The sequence below is a fragment of the Pleurotus ostreatus genome, assembly GCF_014466165.1.
Source record: "Pleurotus ostreatus strain PC9 chromosome Unknown scaffold_2, whole genome shotgun sequence".
NCBI classification, from domain to species: domain Eukaryota; kingdom Fungi; phylum Basidiomycota; class Agaricomycetes; order Agaricales; family Pleurotaceae; genus Pleurotus; species Pleurotus ostreatus.
In genome coordinates this window covers 3,943,329-3,961,940 of record NW_023503157.1, presented here as the reverse complement: position 1 = coordinate 3,961,940, position 18,612 = coordinate 3,943,329, and the positions used below count along the sequence as shown (strand labels likewise).

Genomic DNA, 18,612 nt, shown 5'->3' with positions numbered 1-18,612 from the left:
TGCGGGAAGAGCTGCGCTGATAGCTAGATATCCAATGTTTGGAGGACTATTGCCTTGGGTTTATCACCCTGAAATGTATCAGCGTGCTTCAACTTCGCTTGAGGATGGTCGATGAAGAGATCTCGCTACCAGGAATGATTGGGAGGCATGGATGGACTGATAGTTGGAACTATCAATTATAATTCTTACCATGAATTATTGTACCTTATTTATTTATATCTGGGGGATGATGAGCAGTATATATGGTGCTTCTATTAGTCCTACAACCCTACAATATCGGCTCGATGACTTACAGTAGTGGTATAATCGTTGGGAGAGGTGCCGTATCAGGGGGAAAAGGGGAAAGCTCGCGGTTCAGAATACTACCATATTTGGCACTAACTCCGATTCCCACACTCATCTAAGGTCAGGTCAGAAACTGACTTTTCCCGACCTTTGACCGTACTTCTGACCTTGACTAGTCACTTCTGGTCACCGACCGTACAACACTGCGAATGACCCATCTACCATGTCACTAAACTTTCCAGCCCTGATCTATGGGAGCTTTCTTTGTACATTACTGATTTATGAGTGTCGCTTCTGACACTGCCCGTCTCTGGACTAACCGCCGGGTATTTCTACGATTTCGATGTTGAACAGCGCTACAACTCAAAATCTTGGTCAACGACGTCAATATATGTGCAGCATATTGCAATGACTGTTAAATGCTCCCCTCTCACTACAAGGCGAGCGATGTATCATGGTCTTTTTCTTGGCTTCTATATCCTATTTACGGACGGCTGGCCTCCTTGTTGTTCAACTACCAAATATTGTTCAAATCGAATTCCACTTCCAGGAACCTCATCAGCGATCGCCAAGCTGCTGGAGCGAGCCAACATTCGGGATACAGTCAAGAGAGTCGGCAGAGTTCTCTCGTATCGTAAGTCGTTTCTCCCCGTCCTCCTATATACTGCCATGATTGTTGACCACAGTACATGCATGGTAGAACATCGCCGAGTGGTTACCCAGAGTCACACATTCCATCTGCCGTCAACTGGGTTACGGGAGCTCAAAATCCTCAGTCGGTGCTCTCTTCATGTCAAACATAACCCACCATCTCCGATGTGCCCCATCCTGGCCTTGATCGCAAGCCGATCTTCTCTTCCTTGAAAGCAAGAGAAGCCATCGTGGTCAAGACTCGGTTGCGTCTTGTTTGGTGGATCCTCTTTTGACTTCCCAGGTGTAAACAACGCACCACAAAGTGAGTGATTATTGCACAGATAACCAGTAGAGTGTTCAGACATAGAAACCTCTGTGCGTATATCAGTCATATATCCAGCGGGAGAAATTATCATCGCGTACAAAGCATGGATCACCAAGTCTTGCAGGTAGTCTCTATTGTCCTGTGTGAACGCGTTGAGAAACAGTGAGTAGTGGTACTAGTCAGGGAAACACTATATATCTTCTGCGTAAGTGAATCCAACAAGTACTGATGTCAGACGATATATGCCCATCAACGCCGTGTACACCATTTCAAGGATCGAGATAGGTAAGCATGCCGAAGTATACCGTACGCGAGTGCTTAGACGGCAATGGGTTTCTGACCAGAGTTTGAGTTAAGCAGACAGCGGTCACGGTAACGATGTCTGCGTTGGAATTTTATCTTCGGTTTCTCTGAGAGCGTCAGTGCCCTATTGCCCGGATACAGCAAGACTTCCACGTGTGTCCATTGCCATTGCAGTCTCACCACCCGCGGTGATCCTATTGTACATCGTTGTCTTCGTACAGAGTCAACCTGTCAGGAGCACCACAAATGTGTAGAGCACTCCCTTGGCACCTCATATAGCATTCGTCGTCTGACTGCCGTATTCCCAGAGCGACGGAGTCTCCACACCCTAGACAATCGATGAACATACTAAGCGATGATTGGAAGAAACCCCAACTTACAGCACTCAGACCCGAACTCGAGACCCGCGTACTGATATCCCGAGGTCTTGCAAGCTGCAGTGCACCTATCGGGATCAGTGCCAAACGGAAAATCCGCCTTGAACGGCAATACACGGTTCGATACAGAATCCCTATTGTTGACATTCATGCATCAGCTTTTCAAGTCGAAGAGGTGAGAGGAAAGAGAGGAATGTACTCACGTGTAACACCCCGTGTAAGAGAACGTTCCTGCGGTAGGTTGGACGGTGGGCAAAGGATTGCCATTGTAGTAGACGCTAATCCGGTCGGCAGCACCGCAGTCTTCCTCGGGGTTGCCTGCGCAAGGCATGTTGCATTCAGCATCACTCGTCAGCGTGGCGGCGGGATTGAGCAAGTATCCGCAATCTGTCGCGAAAAACAGAGGAACATAGATACACATGTTTAATCAGCGTGTTCAAGTGAACGACGGGCGCGATGCAGGGGGGAGCTCACAGCATTCTTTGCCGAATTCCAGGCCTGCGTAAGAGAAATCGCGGTGCGCGCACGTGAGCGTGCATAGGCTGCGACTCATGCTCGAGGCATCGGTGAAATGTTCGCCTCGGAGCGTTCGCGATAAAATATTGTCCCTGTGAAAATGTATCCCGTCAGTACTGATACACAGGTGACGTTTATATCAACTCACGTATAGCACCCTTGATATGGCCATCCTTGAGCTTGAGCTTGCTGAGAACGGCGCTCGTTCGGATGTGATGAAGATTGGGAAAGAGCAGTGGACACACCTTCACGAAGGCGAGTAGGGTGCTTAGCAATGGTGCCCAAAAAGAGATGGACCACATCGTCGGGACTCGTACACTTGTAATGTAGTCCGATTGAAGATGGTCCTGAAGCTTTATATTATTTCGAGGTCAAGGGTCGACTGAATGCATCGAGCCTGAGTAGGTTAGGGTAAGGCACAGGGGGTAGAGCTTAGAGGTTGTATACCAATCATTCGCACTGAGAGGGAGGAATAGCCAATCTATGACTTGACTGTACCGCTGAAACATTTCAGGTGAATTGAACAGAGGGTTTTGAACGTCAACGACAGGCAGTTGAATTGAGTGGCCGAACTGGAGATAATACTGTTGTTGGTGATTCAAGGAACCATCGGCGTCGGGACCATTGCACAAATCCAGAAATCGGCAACAAATAGCCTTCGTGTGCTGTCCATCACGCCCCAAGCCGTCATGCAATGAAGGTTACGTGCCATTGACGGTCTATCAGCCTCTCGACGCAACAAGAGATTATCCGAGAATCAGAGCACTTCTGATTTACAGCGGCTGAGAAGGGATGTCGTGGAGATACAGTGAACATAGCAAGAAATACCGACTAACCTACACTTTCAGCTCCCCTTCGGCAGTTTCACCTGGAACGTGCCTAAGGAATGTCATGGGCGAAGTAAACATCATATTATCTAGGTGAAACACCTACATTGTGGCAAGGAGTTGATTTCAGGCGTTATCGTAGCCTGAATGCCGAGACGGGACAGAGCGCCCTTTATGATCCCGGCGGGAAGCGCGACGTATATCTTCGATTTCCGCAGCGCATCCGCTCGTCCCTGCCACGAAGACAGACGCGCTATGGGTTTGAATAGATTATCTTGCAATACATATACCCCCTGGTGGTTCGGACTTAACGCACGACACGCAAACCCCAACCTAACACTCACCCGGTGATTCGTCCTCAGGTTATCAACCTGTTTGTCCCAGCAAGCAACCCAAATATCCTTGCATATAAACTTGATTGCGTCGAGGGTTTCGGTGAAGAGTGGTTTGTTCAGACATAGCCTAATCAGGTCAGACGCCGCACTTTCGTTGGTCAGGAATGCACACCTCTCCGAGAAGTTGGCCCCGACGTGCATACCGATTGTCTCCAATCGTACCCGCACGGCCTCTTCCTCATCATCTATGGGTGGTTTTGAGATCTTGGACGTCAAGCTGGTGACTGAATCATGCGGTCCTTGGCTCTCTCTAGGTTTGTCGACCTTTGGAGGCGGGGCGGGTGGCGGTATGAGCCCCGCATCCACCATTTCCTTCTCGAGTTTCTTGCGCCGTTCAGTCGCGATTGCTGCAGACCGCCGTAATGTTGGAATGAGTTCGATCATGAAATAGTCCATGGCAACGGCATCCATGAGTCGCGTTGGGGGGTCTGCCAGCTCTGAAAGCGGCGCAGAAACGACATTGAAGGACGAACGACTTGTCATGGCAGCGAACTGGGCAGTCTGGCGGGCCGTTCCAGTAAGCTTGTCGTTCTGAGGAAATGATTGAAATGATCAAGATACAAAACAGATCAGCGTATAGCTGGGACGATTTACTGACTGTGGGAATATATAGTAGACTGTGGAAATATTGTACACTGACCGCGAGAAGGAGTTGCCATATGCATGCCCACCTTCCTCGCCTCGACCTCATCATCGTACCTCTACAGCCCTACTAGGAGGATCGATAGCTCGTGAACCCCGCCAGTATTCGATATCGGCGCGTCATACCTGCGGGCAGTCCGAGCTTGAATTCCCGACGAATCTGAGCATATTGCCTTTTCCTACTGCCCACTTAAAGAAGCGGAATCCTCATCTCAGCAGCTAACTTGTTCCATCAGAGGTAGTATGTCAAGCTTTTCTTCATTCCTTCCATCCAGGTTCTTGCCATCGATGTCTCCGGGACCCTCCTCTGGCATACGCCGGAGCTCGCCAACAAGTGGTAGCACACCAGATCCACTCTCTCAGCTCCGATTCGCGCTGGAAACTATGCCTGGCTCCCGAAAGTACGTGTTCACACCCGCTACCAGGGGTGACGTTCTGGCTGCACTATACGACGCCTTCTGGGGCCAGTATGCGCACATGTTCCTCCCTCCGAAGCCCTCAAGTGGACCGATGCGCACACTGCTCAGCGAGACTCAAGCGAGCTTGGGCATCAATGGGAAGGAAGACCCGATCATCCCGGGAAAGGCATGCGGAAGGATATTCAGGAAGGGGGAAAGCTGCTTCAGATGCAAGTAAGTAACACATCGTGATTCTGTGAGGATATCTTGACAGTGACGGTCTACCACAGAGATTGCGCCCAAGACGATAGCTGCGTTCTATGTGCGCGATGTTTTCACGCCACAGACCACACGGATCATAATGTGAGCTTCTTCATCGCCCAGCAATCGGGTGGCTGCTGCGACTGTGGGGATGAAGAAGCGTGGCGCAGCTGCATCAACTGTCCCTTCCATCCACCAGCGGGCGCGACTGTGTGCACGGATCCACTTTCCTTTGAGACACCCAAAGCCGTTCCGAGGCCTCTAGAACCAATGGAACCACCTCCCGAACCCGAACCAGCCCCAGTATATGCAGAAATTCCGCCGCAGTTAATCCACACAATGCACCTTACCATAGCATATGCTCTCTCGTTCACGCTTAATACCCTCTCATATTCGCCTCCCGAACCATCATTGCCCACTCTCCCTGTTGCATCTGCGCCTGCCAACGCGCACTCGCGGCCGCACTCCGGGCACATCCACCTCCACAACATACCAGGTACTTTCGTACAGTCTCCAAACCCCCAAATTCAATCTCCTACAACGCAAACACAAGTTCAACCCCACCTTCATATCCATGCGCCCACCTCCGCAGCAACAGCCAACGCACCATCCGCGCCGGCCCTTGTACCATCAGAAACCGCCATTCGCTTACAGCCCACTGCAGACCCTATGATGAAGGAGGATCTTTACGCCCTCGTCGTTTGGAACGACGATAAGCACTCTTTTACCGAGGTCGTCAATCTCCTGACGGATTCCGCAGCCCCAGCGCACCTCAGTACCTCATCGCTTCCTTCTAGGGGACGCTCGTACGAAGAAGCGCTAGCTCTTACGCAGGAAATTGACACCACTGGTCGCGCGACCATTGAATTGAGTTCTAACGTTGTTAGATTGCTCGATATAGCACAAGGCATGGCCCAGATTGACCTTGGTGTCACCGTTCGACGCGCATACGATACTTTCAGGGAGCAAGTTGTGAGCGTCATTATGGAATGGCTCGTAGATCTGAGTCGGGTGCGGATCGTCAACTTCGGCGAGGACGGAGACACCGCTCAGATAGATCCGACAAAGGGTGCAACTTGCCTTCGAGAGATCATTGCAGAGGAACTTCTCAGTCCCCGTCGGGGAGAAAGCGCAGGAACCAGCGGCAGCTCAGAATTTGGGAGCTACGGGTTTGGAGGATCTCACGGGTATGGGTTCCCTGGCATTCCAGGCAGTTCCTACTCCCCTAATTTCGGTGGCGGGGCCTTCAGTAGCAGTAGCTATGGAAGTGGTTTTGGCAGTGGTGGGGTTAGCGGGTACGATGAAGGCCTCGACCTAGGCGACAGTGCAAGTCGGCTACAGTGGCTGTTCCTGTATCACACCAGACTGTGGAAGAAGCCGAGATTAAGTCTAAAGGAGATTTACGCTTCGATTATCAGTTTGGGTCGGACACATAAAATCGCGATGGGTAGGCTCTCTCCTTTTATCGTGTCAGTCAATATTTGACGATATATTTCTTAGCATCCCAGTTCGCTCAGACTTATCCTCCGATTATCGACGCGTATCTCCTAACCGATCGTGAAGCAGAAACATCCATCAAATACTTTGCTCTGCAGCTTTTCACCGTCCCTTCAGTCGCCCTCCACGTCGCAACGCAACATCGGCTTATAGAAAAGTTGCTGGCCATCATAGAAGCCTTCTTCCTGGGTCAGATACGCGCGAAGAAAATCATTACTAGTTTTTCTCCTCTCCAAGTCAACAACGGGTCGAACGAGAACATGCCCGCTCTTCCGTCTACAAGCGGACCGTTGGAGGTTGACTCCGCGCCCTTTAGGTCGAAGCGATTCATGCCCATCTTCAGCGACCTCCGGTATCTAGCCCACACTCCACCACTCCAGGCATTGATTGCCTCATACCCCGCCGTCCCCCCAGGCTACTGCACACAACCGATGCTATCCTCCTTCATCAACACCTGTCAAATGTTCATGTGCTTGAACCCGAATCGCAGGTTGGGAGCGGAGCAGGGTCATGTCGAATACGAGACAGACGCGTGGATTAGTGTGTTCAATGTTGCGTTGAGCTTGTCCCGCGTGATCAGAGTATATGGCGAAGCTTTCGGAGGGGGACGTGCCCCTGCTTCCGGGCTCATCGCGGCAATCAACGCGGTCATGCATAGAATTCTACTCGTCTGCACGTTGATGGACGTCGAGGAACGTCTCGATAGGACGAAATTTCATAACGTAGAATTTCATGAAGTAGCGTTTGGGACGGGCCAAATCATAGGCGAGCCGCGCAGCCCCCTCGATCTCGGGCAACGATGGCGGATTGTCAAGTTCGACGTTCTAGAAGGTTGGGTTAGTTTCCACCACCCACTCCATTGGCTTCTGGCGGAACTATTCAAGCATGTGGCGGTACTCTCGCAAGATAATCTGTTACTTCTGGGAGATGGGACTATTCGGAAAGCCTTGGATATCCATGCAAGTGAACAAGCAATTCTGACCGTTATCGACTTTCCCCTTAGAGGTAACTCTACTTTCCTGCATTTCTTGCTGATACTCATTTTCCCCTTGCCTTACAGTGATCACAATGGTTGCTCAAATTCGGACGGGACTGTGGGTACGGAATGGGTTTGCCATCCGCGGCCAACTTCTCCATTATCGAGATTTCATGCTCCGCGAACTGTGCTACGACCAAGACCTCTACATTCTTCAGGTTGCCTTTGCGCTCATAGCGGACCCGTCATTAGTCCTCGTCACCATTTTGGACCGTTTCGGGCTCCTGCACTTCTTCTCCGGAGCCACGTATCACTCAACGTATGACCCTTCTCAATTAGGATGCATGGTGGAAGAACTGCTATACGTCATGATCACCGTACTCAGCGAGAACGCAAATGCCTCGGGAATGAGCGTCGAAATGGCGGCCAGGCGCGAAGTCATCCATGCCCTTGCCATGGGACCTTGTTCGTTCACGGATCTGGTCAAACGTGTCTCGGAGCGACTCACCGATCATGTCTGCTTTGAACGTGTCCTCAGGGAGGTGGCCAATTTCCGACCTCCTGAAGGAGTCAGCGACACGGGTGTTTATGAATTAAAAGACGAATGGTACGATGAAGTCAACCCGTTCTTCTATCATTATACCAGGAATAAACGTGAAGAAGTGGAAAATGTCTTGAAGGCCAGGCTGAAGAAGAAGGGCATGCCAACGGATGGACCGGATTCTGTCATCGTCCCAAAGCCTCTGGGGATCATAAGCGGACCCTTTGTCGTCCTTGCAAATGCCTTCGAGTCGCAAGTCTTCCTCCAAATCCTCTTCTATGGCTTGTATAATATTTTAGCCGCAACCGAGGAAACTGAATCGCCCCCTCCATCAGCGGAAGCCAACCTCGATCAGACGCTCCATCTCATTATGCTCGCTCTCGTTGAACGACCGGACGCGTTTAGCCACATCGCATCAACCCTTGCGTTTGAAGAGCACAAATCCCTTATTGATGTACTCTGTTCGTTGGAGCATCACGACAAATACAAGCCGTACCAAGCCCGTTCGCAATGGATTCTGAACAGATTATCTGACTACGCTCCTGCCGAAGTAAAGAGCCGACGACATATCTCTGATGATTCAGCACCGAAAAGCGACTCAGAGGATGCACGCAAGCGGGCAGCAAAGGCTAGGCAAGCAGATATCATGCGCAAGATGAAGGCGCAACAAGTTAAAGTTGCAATGAATTTTGACGATTTAGATGACGAAGACATGGATGACGAAGCTGAGGACGAAGTCTCTTACGGCACCTGTATTGTTTGTCAGGAGGACCTCAACGCTACAAAGGCCTTTGGCATGCTCGGTTTGATCCAACCAAGTCGTTTCATTCGTCGCCATCCGGATAGCCACAATGGCTATCTTAACGAAGTCCTGCAGATGCCTACATCCCTCGATCGTCCAGCGTCTAATGGTCTAGCCGCCATATTCCCCCCTCCGCGGGCGGATGCCCTCGACCTTAAAGCACGAGCATCCCCAAATTTCGAAGGATTCCCATCTCAGTTCACGCGATTCGGCCTCCACGCCTCCGTTTGTTCGCACCTGATGCACGTAGATTGCTTCCAAGATTACAACGTGTCAATTCGCCAACGGCATCGGGCTCAGGCAACTCGAAATCATCCCGAGAGCATCCCTAGGAAAGAGTACATATGTCCATTGTGCAAAAGCTTGGGGAATGTTATCCTCCCCGTATCCAGCCCTTCGACTAGTTCTCTCAACACCGTCCCCTTCCCAGACTGGATACGAGCAGCAGGTATTGGGATCCTCAAATCAAAACCTGACCCGCAGATGGAGTCACTCCAATTTCGCAACGGGACCGGTGAATTTGTGTTTTGGAGTGCACAGGATATAGGATACGCTAGTGCCCTACGTGCTGACCGGGGCACCAGTGGCGAGAGCACTAAGATGGTGGATACGGTCATGGTGACTGCGAAAAGCATTTCTCAACAAACTCGCCACCTGAGAGATCGCCCAGAACCAGACCCTGGCGAACGCGGAGCTGGGATATATCTTCCTGAAGAACTCATTGGCTACACACTTGCTTCTTTCGAAATCGCTCAACGAGGTTCCGACTCGACGGGTAGCGGCATTTTGGCCGACAAGATATCCGAAGCACAGACTAGGATGATTCGTAGCCTTCTCACATGTCTCACCAAGCTTGCTTCACTTCACTTCAAACTTAGACCAGATGAGGGCCGCGAGGCAATCCGGCAAGCAATCATAAAACGACTTCTCCCGGAATGGAGTCGGACCTCCCTTACTCCCTTCTCGTATCCACTTCTTTTGCGAGATCCATTGACAGTGTTAATCGAGACTGCTGCAATCGCGCCGGAGATGCTCAGACATGTTCTAATCTTGACCTACTATGCCTGTTTAGCTCGGACGGTGATTGGCTTGGTCTATGTCCTGAACAAAACTAGAAGCTACTCAACAACGCAAATCAACCGTCGCGCTCACGAAGACATATTTGGCGACATTCGCATGTTCTTCATGTGCGTCGTTCGCCATTCCCCAGTCTTCGAACATACTGCTACCCTTGTCTTCGAAACCTTTGGCGAGGGTCGTATCGAGAAATTGATGTATGCGTTCACCCTTCCCTTCCTCCGACGCGCTGCTATCCTTTGTCGGTCTGTGCTCCCTGGCGCTTTCGCGACGCCGGCCTACAGTGACAACGAGCCCCTCGAGTATAAGCGCCTGTTGACAATGCTTGGTATTCCCCCACTCTCGGATCTTCCGAACCAAGACACCTTACAGAACGCATTATCTGGGTGGTGTGCCCATTATGGTCATTCCCATGCTGCATCTCAGCTCAACTGTGGGGTGGTTCTGGACTATCCGGATGTATACCGCCTCGCTCGTTTACCTCTTGTCCTCGACAACCTTTTCACCGACCAAGAGAAGGCTCTCACCTGCCCGCGGTGTAACACTGTACCTCTGGATGCTGCTATTTGCCTGCTTTGTGGGGTGACATGCTGCATGCAGAGCCACTGTTGTACAGACTACGAATACAACGACAGAGGAGAATGTAACATGCATACCCGAGAGTGAGCTTCGAACTACCGTAAATATTTCATGGGCACTAATGTTCTACCTAGCTGCGGCGGCGTCATTGGTATATACTTTCTTGTCAAACGTTGCTCCCTCCTTTACCTCTACGCGAATAACGGAACGTTTGTACAATCACCTTACCTTGATGCCCATGGAGAAATTGACATTTCGATGAGGTATGTTCATCGCTTAATTAGGCCCTCATGGGCTCAACATGTTCATTAGGCGCGGGCGTCGACAATATCTACATCATGCGAGATGGGAAGACATACGCAAGACCTGGCTAAACCATGGAATACCAACATCAGTTGCTCGCAAGCTAGAAAGTACGTTAGACAGCGGCGGATGGGAAACATTGTAATCGATCCGTACGTACTACGACGCTTTCACCAACCTTCAGATAATGCACTTGTATCATATTTTCAGCATCCTGCATCATGTACCCGTAACTGCAATCGAGCTTTGTCACATCCTTGTTGGCTTACACCATGACTCTTGAGTGCGGTGATCACAAGCATGGCTGAAATGGCGCATTTCGCCAAGTTTGCATTTGCGCCCGATGAAGTCAACGACCTAACGCCGACAGTCATCTGTGAAAGAGTGCAGGAGGGCGCCGAGATGGACGAAGCGGCGAAAGTGAACATTGGGTTTGGCCAAGGGAGTGCTTGTGCGTCGTTCATAGAGATTCTTGGTTTACAGAAGTGCATCGACTTGCATCAGGTAACGTCATTTGGTTCTCGGTATCAAAGGTACCGGCAGGGCTAGGATGTCGACGTTGCAATCAAAGCTTGGCCGAGCGATTGCTGCGAGCTCAATCCGCCGAAACGTTGTCCGATGATATGCCGAAGTCGCTTCGGCACTGTGCTTCACTATGGGGCCCTTGGAACATCTAGAGTTATTTTCCGTGCCAAGGTGTGCGATTTGGACATGTAGCACTCGTACCTCAAGGCGTGATATCAAGCCAGCACTTTTACCGACCGATACTACCGTGCAACCCATGAGGAATCATTGGTATAAAGTCAGACGTGGGATTTGACGTTTACTGCCGCTGACTTCTCCGTCCTGACTACTGATCTCAAAATGAAAGGCTCTATTCCTCTATCCACGGCCTTCGTGTCTTTGCTTGCTTCTATCCTTGGCTCGAATGCTACACCTCTCTCTGCTCGTGGGCCACAGACAGTGAACCCGTACCTTGACGCTGACCAGTCAGTGTCTATCCATCCCCGAATTACTCATGCTCATGTTTCTGCACAGATACGTGAGCCCCGTCTACGCTGACCAAGGTAAGGAGTCGCCATGTCTATTCAGACATTTGTACGACTCGCAACCCCGTCCTTAGTTGTAGCTGCTACTGCGACCATCAGAGCAAATGGAGATAATGCTTTGGCCGACAAAGCTCTCTTGGTTGCCGAGGTATATCCCGTCCACGGCAGGCCTGAGCTTGCCCTCTGATCATTGGTGTCGTATTTTCTCTGCAGGTCCCCACGTTCCTCTGGATAGACAGAATTGCCGCCGTAACGTCAATTGGCGGGTACTTGCAAGACGCACGTACCAAACAAGCCCAGACAGCCCGGAAACAAGTAGTGAACATCGAGGTGTACAATCTTCCTGACCGGTGGGCGTTTTAGCCAAAGAGTCACTATGGGTATTGAAACTGATCTATAATGGTGTCGTGGTTAAGTGATTGCTCAGCCAAAGCTTCATCAGGAGAGCTTGATATCAGCCAGGCCGGTTTGGCAAGATACGAAGCCTATATCAAAGCTATTGGAAGTCAGATAGAAAGCTATCCGGACGTGACAATCGTCATCGGTCTTGAGACTGACTCCGTTGGGAATCGTACGTGATATATAAAAGTTTATTTATTGCACCTTGCTGATTCTGTTGCGAACAGTCGTGAGCAACCAAAGCGTCCCCAAATGTGCCAATGCTGCCGAAGCTCACATTAATGGATCAGCCTTCGCCGTTGCATGGCTCAGGTAAACCACACCATAGAATCGACGCAGCAATGTACTAATGGAACACTTAGCCAATATGCGAACGTGTCAATCTACTTGGATGGAGCCCACGCCGCTTGGCTTGGCTGGCCCGATAACTTGGGCCCCACCGTCGACATCCTAGCTGAAATCGTCAACCGGGCTAAAGTAATTAACCCAGCCGCGGCAGTACGAGGTGTTGCGACTAACGTCTCCAACTACAACGGCCTTGGAACATCCACCAACTACGGTTACGACGAGCTCGACTATGTCCGTAACTTGGCACCCCTTCTTACGGTGAGTCTGCAGGACAGATGTGATATTCTGTTTTTCTTAACGGAAGCCCTCGTAGGCGCGAGGGCTCCCCGCCCATTTCATCGTCGACCAAGGTCGTTCAGGACAACAAGACTACCCACGAAGTGGAGGTGACTGGTGCAACAACAAGGTACACTCCACCCCAGCGCCCGTCCTGGTAACTGATCTTGGCAACCCATTTGTAGCAAGCAGGCTTTGGACCCCGCCCGTCAAGCATCACGCCCGACCCGCTGATCGATGCCATTGTTTGGGTTAAGCCTGGTGGGCAGGGTGATGGGACCAGCGATGAGACAGCTGAGAGATTTGATGAAGCTTGTGGCAGTGAGACGTCTCTGAAACCCGCACCAGAAGCTGGCGCATGGTTCCAAGAGTACTTTGAACAACTTCTTGAAAACGCGAACCCTCCTTTCTGAGGGCCAGCAGCCATTCGTTCAAATCATTCGTTCCGCCCTCGGTAACGGGGCTCTTGCAGTGCGCAGTGCTGTCGTCGGTATTGGAGACCACACTCCTTCCGTGCATACTTTTCTGCAATATTTATTATACATATTTTTAGCACTCACTTGCAATTCACTGTTCATAGACTCTTGAGGAGCACCGTAGCACAATGGACGGAAGGTTCCTAAGCTTTTTGTCAATGCCATGGAGAACGTGGCACGATGCGGTGAAAGTGGGAATGTTTATTCTTGAAGCGAGATCAGTTGAGACTCTCACAGCGTCATTAGAGGAAAGATGTTGGCAGCCTCAGTCCGTTTTGTCGACCGTAATAGTAATATGGTTTTGTAGCCTTGCTAGCGTCCTTTCACGACCCAGGACCTGCATGATTTCGGGGACACTTGGACCATTCTGAGAACAAATCATTAGGCTTCAAAGCCAAGGTTGAAGCCGTGAATAGAACTAGCCTTCATGGCACTGAGGGTGTGCCGCAACGTTGTCATAAATATTTTATGTGACAGTCCAAGTGAATCATTCTCTTCATGAAGGATCCCCGCAATGTCGATATTGTCCCATTGTGTTGAATCATTCAGGCGGTCGCGAACAGCATGAAGCGTACGCTCTACTCTCTTTGAGTGCATTAATAGACAATGAGAAGGGGATCATACGGACGGCGTGATTCCTCTGGAATATTCTTGATCATAATTTGAGCTTCCTCTGAGCTATAATCGGGTTCGATGAAGAGGTATGGCGTGTGCAGCCCTATGTCTTGAACATTGGTAAGACGTCCCTACGCAGCATTTCAGACAAATAACAATAGTTGGGTGTTGGTTAAAATACCTGCAATATCATAATGATTTTCTTGATATAGTCAACGGTGGTGAACGGGCTTCAAACCTGTTGTTATGAACAGGGTCTACTGCGCAGGATTGAGGGTCCTTACCTGGCGGGGAATGCCTCCTTGACTAAAATATGGAGACGACGCGCCAATGAGTCGAGGCCGTCGGGCGTTGACCACACTCGCATGAGATGGTGTTTGTTCAAATATTCTAGCTTCGTCGGATCGAGGCTCGTGCTACGATGAGTAAGCGCAGGCAAGTCGAACTAAGTGTAGAGGTAGAGTTAGAACAGCTACGCGACACGCATATAGTTTGGCGAACCTGTTCGATCATTTCGGGCATGGTCATGACAGTGGTGCTGTCTGGTGCTGGAGAAGATTGGACGCTACGAGGAGAGTCCAAAGGTCCACCGGTGACTTCTGTAACCTCTCTTTGAGCACCCCATCCAGCAAGAGCAAGCCAGTTGAGAATAGCTGCTGGCTCCCATCCCCGTCGCTGCAATCGTTCATTCAGCCAACTTGGTGGTAGATGACAGTAGACCTTACTATGTAATCAGCAACTTGTACGTCTCCGTTGCGTTTTGACATTTTCGAGCCGTCGGCGTTGACGAGGATCGGGATGTGGGCAAACTGCGGACTGGATATGTTAAGACATGCATATATATCAAGATGTAGATCGAGAGATGGTAGCCATTCCTGCGCGTGTCAGCAGGCATACGGGCGCTGTGAATTGAGTGAAATTTACCTCTCCCCGTAAAACGTGAGTTATGCCCATTTCGTGGTCATCTACTACGGATGCAAGATGGTAGGTAGGGAAGAGATCTGATTTGAGCAAGATGGGATCGGTTGGAAGTGATAAATGCGAGTCCCTGAGTTTTCCGAAGACAATGTCAACAGAAGGCGGCCTAGCAGGAAGTTTGTCGTCCTGAAAACGCGTCAATTCAAGACATAGGCGCGAAATCATTGACAGCATACGTTCAACCGAACTACCGACTTCTCCCCAGCACGAACTTTCCGAGCCACTTCTTCATCCGACAAGTATAAACAATGCTTGTCGTACGTCTCGTTCGAGCCTGATCGCGCTAGCTTTTCGCGGGTCGCCGTGAGGCGGTCTGGAGAGCAGAAGCAGCGGTATGCGTGTCCCGACTATTTCCTCGTTCGGTGATGGCACAGGTGCAGCACAAGTCAGATTCGACGCACATCCAGAAGCTTGTTCGTATACGAGCGATATAAATCGAGACGTTCTGACTGTCCTACGCTCAGTCGAGACTGTACATGAAGTAGAACGTGTCGCACTCACTTGAAAGTATGGAGCATGAGGGCCGTCTTTCCCAGGACCTGTCCGAGATATCTAGTGAGCTACATTAGCAGAAGGGAGCTGTGCTTACCGTAGTCGTACTCTAAACCAGCCCAATCCAATGCCTTACGGATGTTGTCCACCGAACCGGGAACATACCGTGTCTTTAGCAATGAGTGTCTTTGTGACGAGAATCAAAAGTGAGCGCAGTACACGCACTGCATCCGTATCCTCAATCCTCATGATCCATTTTCCTCCATGTTTCTTCGCGTAAAGGTAGTTATACAAGGCAGTTCGAAGACCGCCGAGATGAAGAGCTCCAGTAGGACTTGGAGCGAATCTCAGCAGTATCATATGTCAAACCGAACTGAGAGGATGGTATGTGTAAGAGCGGGAGAAGAAGTATACATATGCGGGGCGGCAAGGATTGGAAACCGGCAATAGCCGGCTTAGCTCAGCGCGCCTCTTTGCCTGAATATGGAAATGAGGGCGGCCGTCGGCGGTCGCTGGCGATGACAGACGCTTGTCCCTCGTGGTGCGCCCATGTTAGTCTCATTGTGACGGCTTTTTTACATTGTTGCTCGTACGGCTGAAGCTTAGGCCAAGCCTCGTTCAGGCTTAAAGGGGCCTCGGGGGTAGGCGCTTGATAGATGGATACACGTGCCGCTGATCTCGCCACTGCCAGTGATTCTCTCGTCCGACGACCACCCATTAGAGCTTACGACATGGATTTAGGATCCAACTTTCATGCTAAGCTAGAGCCATTTCTCTTGGTTGGAAAGTCGATGAAAGGAGCCGCCGCTGCCAAACTCATTTTGGATGCTACTTCTGCACCCGGAGTCTTTGTCTTTTCTGAGTTGCTCGAACTTCCAAACATTCAGGAGGTACGCGCGTTCAAGTTATCGATACTCCTGGATCTTCATCACAGGTTACAGCTCGCTTCTCATGAACAATACGCATCTCACCATGCCCTGTTGCAAGTGTTCTCCTACAAGACGTATGCGGACTACCTTCGTTGAGTGTGTTGGCCTGCCCTATTGGCTCTGTATATCTCATCTCATGATTATCAGAGCGCAAGGACTCGCTACCGCCGCTGAATCAAGCGCAGACGGTCAAATTGAAGTACCTATCGATAGTGACGCTGGCATCGGAACGAAGGGTACGCATCTTGGAGACACTTGCCTCTCAACATTGTTGACGCAGGGGAATCACAGATATTGCCCTATAGTACGCTTTTAAAGGCGCTCGATATGCCGTCAATTCGCGAACTCGAGGACTTGATCATCGACGCCATCTACCTCGACATACTCCGTGGCAAGTTGGATCAGAAGGAAGAACAGCTCGAAGTGGAGTACACCATGGGAAGAGATCTAGAGCTCGGGAAGCTAGAAACTGTCCTCGAGGCGCTGAAGGATTGGTAAAGGCGGATCGCCATCTGATTCTTCCTTGTATGTTTACTATCGCTATCAGGCATTCAACGACAGCCGCAGTTTTGACTACACTCGACGAGAAGCTGGTATCCATTTCGTCCGCCGCCGCAGCTGCGAAGGCTGAACGAGAGGGCTACGATAAAGAGCTGAACGGTATCCTGAAGGAGATTGTGGAGAAGCAAAAGGACAAAAACATGGCCAGTGGGATGGGGGGTCAGTTGGGACGACGGGGGACTCACGATAGTATGGACATCGACGAGCCCGAGAATGTCAAAGGCAAGAGTCGGAGGTGCGTGGCGATCACACTATTGCTCCCTTCTCCCTTGACGTGAGGCCCTGCAGAGCGCCTCAAGAAGCATTATCAAAGCAACAAAGAAAGCGAAACAGGTTCTAGTCCGAGTGAAGATACATGTGTAGCGTCGAGTTTGATTCCCGTTGTTTAGTATGATTGTAACAATACCACCGTTTATCTTCACATTAAATGACCTGCGTGTAGGGCTTCCGGAGGTCCAAGAACCCAAGGGCACAATTGGTTAACTCTCGATAACATTTTAGACCAGGATACGGCCGAACGTGAAGCATGCTGCCTTTCCACGCTGCTCCCGCGCTTGATTCCGGGCTGTGCCAAGTAAGTTACGATTGCGATTCTTATATAATACCATTTGGGCTGTTCCTTGATAACCAACTTCTAGTACAAGGCCACTTGCTGGCGTGCGTTCTTCGTTCCAACCACCACCTTCCCAGCTTTCCAGCATCTTGCTGCGTCCCCGAGAACGAACCATATGGCTACTTTGAGGTCATACTCACCTTCGGTGCCCAGTTCCGTCGTCAACTTCAAGCCCACGCCGAGGGAAGTTTTAGGTGGCATAGCGCCCCACTTGTTCGAAGAACGGCCGAGGAGGCGGTCGTCGAGCAGGACGCGGTCAGAAGTTCACCTACCGCCGACACATAAGAGAAATGTGTCGTCTTCGCCACTTCGCGTGTCCGCCATCCTAACGGCTTGGGATGAAAACGGGCAACTCATGGGTACGTCCATTAGGCTGTCCGTGATAAACCCAGAGGGTAACCTCCTGCAGGCCGATCAGAACAAGAACTCGAGGTTAACAGTGATGATTCCGATTCGGATGAACCGCTGCAGACAACTGTCACGTGTACGCTGGACGAGAAGGGCGCGCATGTAGAGACAGAGACATCCCACAGCCGATCGATAATGAAGGTGGATAAAACCCGCCTGAAATCCCTCAAGATATCGAGAGGACTGAGGTGAGTATTCTTCCTGACCTTCCTTGTATTGTTCCGCTCAGACAGAGGCGGCCTGTAGGACCATTGTCATTAAGCTCAGGTGAGTATTATGCCCGACCCTCGCCAACCATGCCTCTAATGGATAGCAGCCATTTCTATTGCCCTCCTCGTAGACCTGCCTTGAGGTCGTATTGAAACCAGGCCACTTTTCCCTCACGTTACTTCATACTACATAGAGTTTTCCATCTTTCCTTGCATTTTTGTACATCCTCCATCCTTGCATATAGTTGTCAGTGCTCATGGACACTTATCGTAGTTATCGCACCCTCAGAATCATTAGTATCAACGCTCTCTCGAGAAATCGCCGATGACATATAAATAACTTCAAGCGTCCGAGATATGATAGAGTTGACACGCATCATTGGTGGAATGGTGTGTCCTCTCACGACATCCCTAGCCTGACATGACACATCGCTAACTTGCAATAATCGATTCTAGGTCCAGGTACCGGCCAACAACGTTGACTGAGGCTGAGCTGCTGACGTCGAATGCTCAGCACTGTAT

The 18,612-nt window shown here is 50.5% G+C and overlaps 6 protein-coding genes across 6 annotated transcripts; 3 read left to right on the top strand and 3 right to left on the bottom strand.

Annotated features, from left to right (window-relative positions):
• Nucleotides 1–1,740: 1,740 nt before the first annotated feature.
• PC9H_004288 (uncharacterized protein) lies at nucleotides 1,741–2,254 on the bottom strand (the record flags this gene model as incomplete). The annotated part of the gene is made up of 3 exons (XM_036773875.1): nucleotides 1,741–1,874; nucleotides 1,927–2,057; nucleotides 2,127–2,254. 3 exons carry the CDS (start codon nucleotides 2,252–2,254, stop codon nucleotides 1,741–1,743), a joined length of 393 nt encoding a protein of 130 aa, XP_036635348.1.
• A 1,029-nt stretch (nucleotides 2,255–3,283) lies between these two features.
• On the bottom strand, nucleotides 3,284–4,144 carry TRS33 (Trafficking protein particle complex subunit 33; the record flags this gene model as incomplete). The annotated part of the gene is made up of 4 exons (XM_036773874.1): nucleotides 3,284–3,318; nucleotides 3,373–3,559; nucleotides 3,611–3,728; nucleotides 3,774–4,144. The coding sequence occupies 4 exons, from the start codon at nucleotides 4,142–4,144 to the stop codon at nucleotides 3,284–3,286; spliced, it is 711 nt and encodes a 236-aa protein (XP_036635347.1).
• Nucleotides 4,145–4,546: 402 nt separating this feature from the next.
• Nucleotides 4,547–10,882, top strand: PC9H_004286 (uncharacterized protein; the record flags this gene model as incomplete). Its single annotated transcript, XM_036773873.1, has 8 exons — nucleotides 4,547–4,935; nucleotides 4,992–5,388; nucleotides 5,617–6,131; nucleotides 6,294–6,409; nucleotides 6,463–7,464; nucleotides 7,520–10,517; nucleotides 10,569–10,697; nucleotides 10,747–10,882. The coding sequence occupies 8 exons, from the start codon at nucleotides 4,547–4,549 to the stop codon at nucleotides 10,880–10,882; spliced, it is 5,682 nt and encodes a 1,893-aa protein (XP_036635346.1).
• Nucleotides 10,883–11,037: 155 nt separating this feature from the next.
• On the top strand, nucleotides 11,038–13,222 carry PC9H_004285 (uncharacterized protein; the record flags this gene model as incomplete). The annotated part of the gene is made up of 10 exons (XM_036773872.1): nucleotides 11,038–11,188; nucleotides 11,609–11,726; nucleotides 11,776–11,804; nucleotides 11,861–11,934; nucleotides 12,000–12,136; nucleotides 12,203–12,357; nucleotides 12,413–12,497; nucleotides 12,548–12,791; nucleotides 12,847–12,939; nucleotides 12,995–13,222. 10 exons carry the CDS (start codon nucleotides 11,038–11,040, stop codon nucleotides 13,220–13,222), a joined length of 1,314 nt encoding a protein of 437 aa, XP_036635345.1.
• A 328-nt stretch (nucleotides 13,223–13,550) lies between these two features.
• Nucleotides 13,551–15,730, bottom strand: MSE1 (Glutamate--tRNA ligase mitochondrial; the record flags this gene model as incomplete). The annotated part of the gene is made up of 13 exons (XM_036773871.1): nucleotides 13,551–13,652; nucleotides 13,709–13,863; nucleotides 13,914–14,031; nucleotides 14,082–14,130; nucleotides 14,185–14,345; nucleotides 14,402–14,575; nucleotides 14,626–14,775; nucleotides 14,825–15,004; nucleotides 15,055–15,225; nucleotides 15,280–15,327; nucleotides 15,380–15,417; nucleotides 15,468–15,540; nucleotides 15,596–15,730. The coding sequence occupies 13 exons, from the start codon at nucleotides 15,728–15,730 to the stop codon at nucleotides 13,551–13,553; spliced, it is 1,554 nt and encodes a 517-aa protein (XP_036635344.1).
• A 371-nt stretch (nucleotides 15,731–16,101) lies between these two features.
• On the top strand, nucleotides 16,102–18,152 carry PC9H_004283 (uncharacterized protein; the record flags this gene model as incomplete). The annotated part of the gene is made up of 9 exons (XM_036773870.1): nucleotides 16,102–16,260; nucleotides 16,312–16,390; nucleotides 16,447–16,535; nucleotides 16,591–16,793; nucleotides 16,847–17,095; nucleotides 17,149–17,193; nucleotides 17,627–17,832; nucleotides 17,883–18,069; nucleotides 18,128–18,152. The coding sequence occupies 9 exons, from the start codon at nucleotides 16,102–16,104 to the stop codon at nucleotides 18,150–18,152; spliced, it is 1,242 nt and encodes a 413-aa protein (XP_036635343.1).
• Nucleotides 18,153–18,612: the final 460 nt, after the last annotated feature.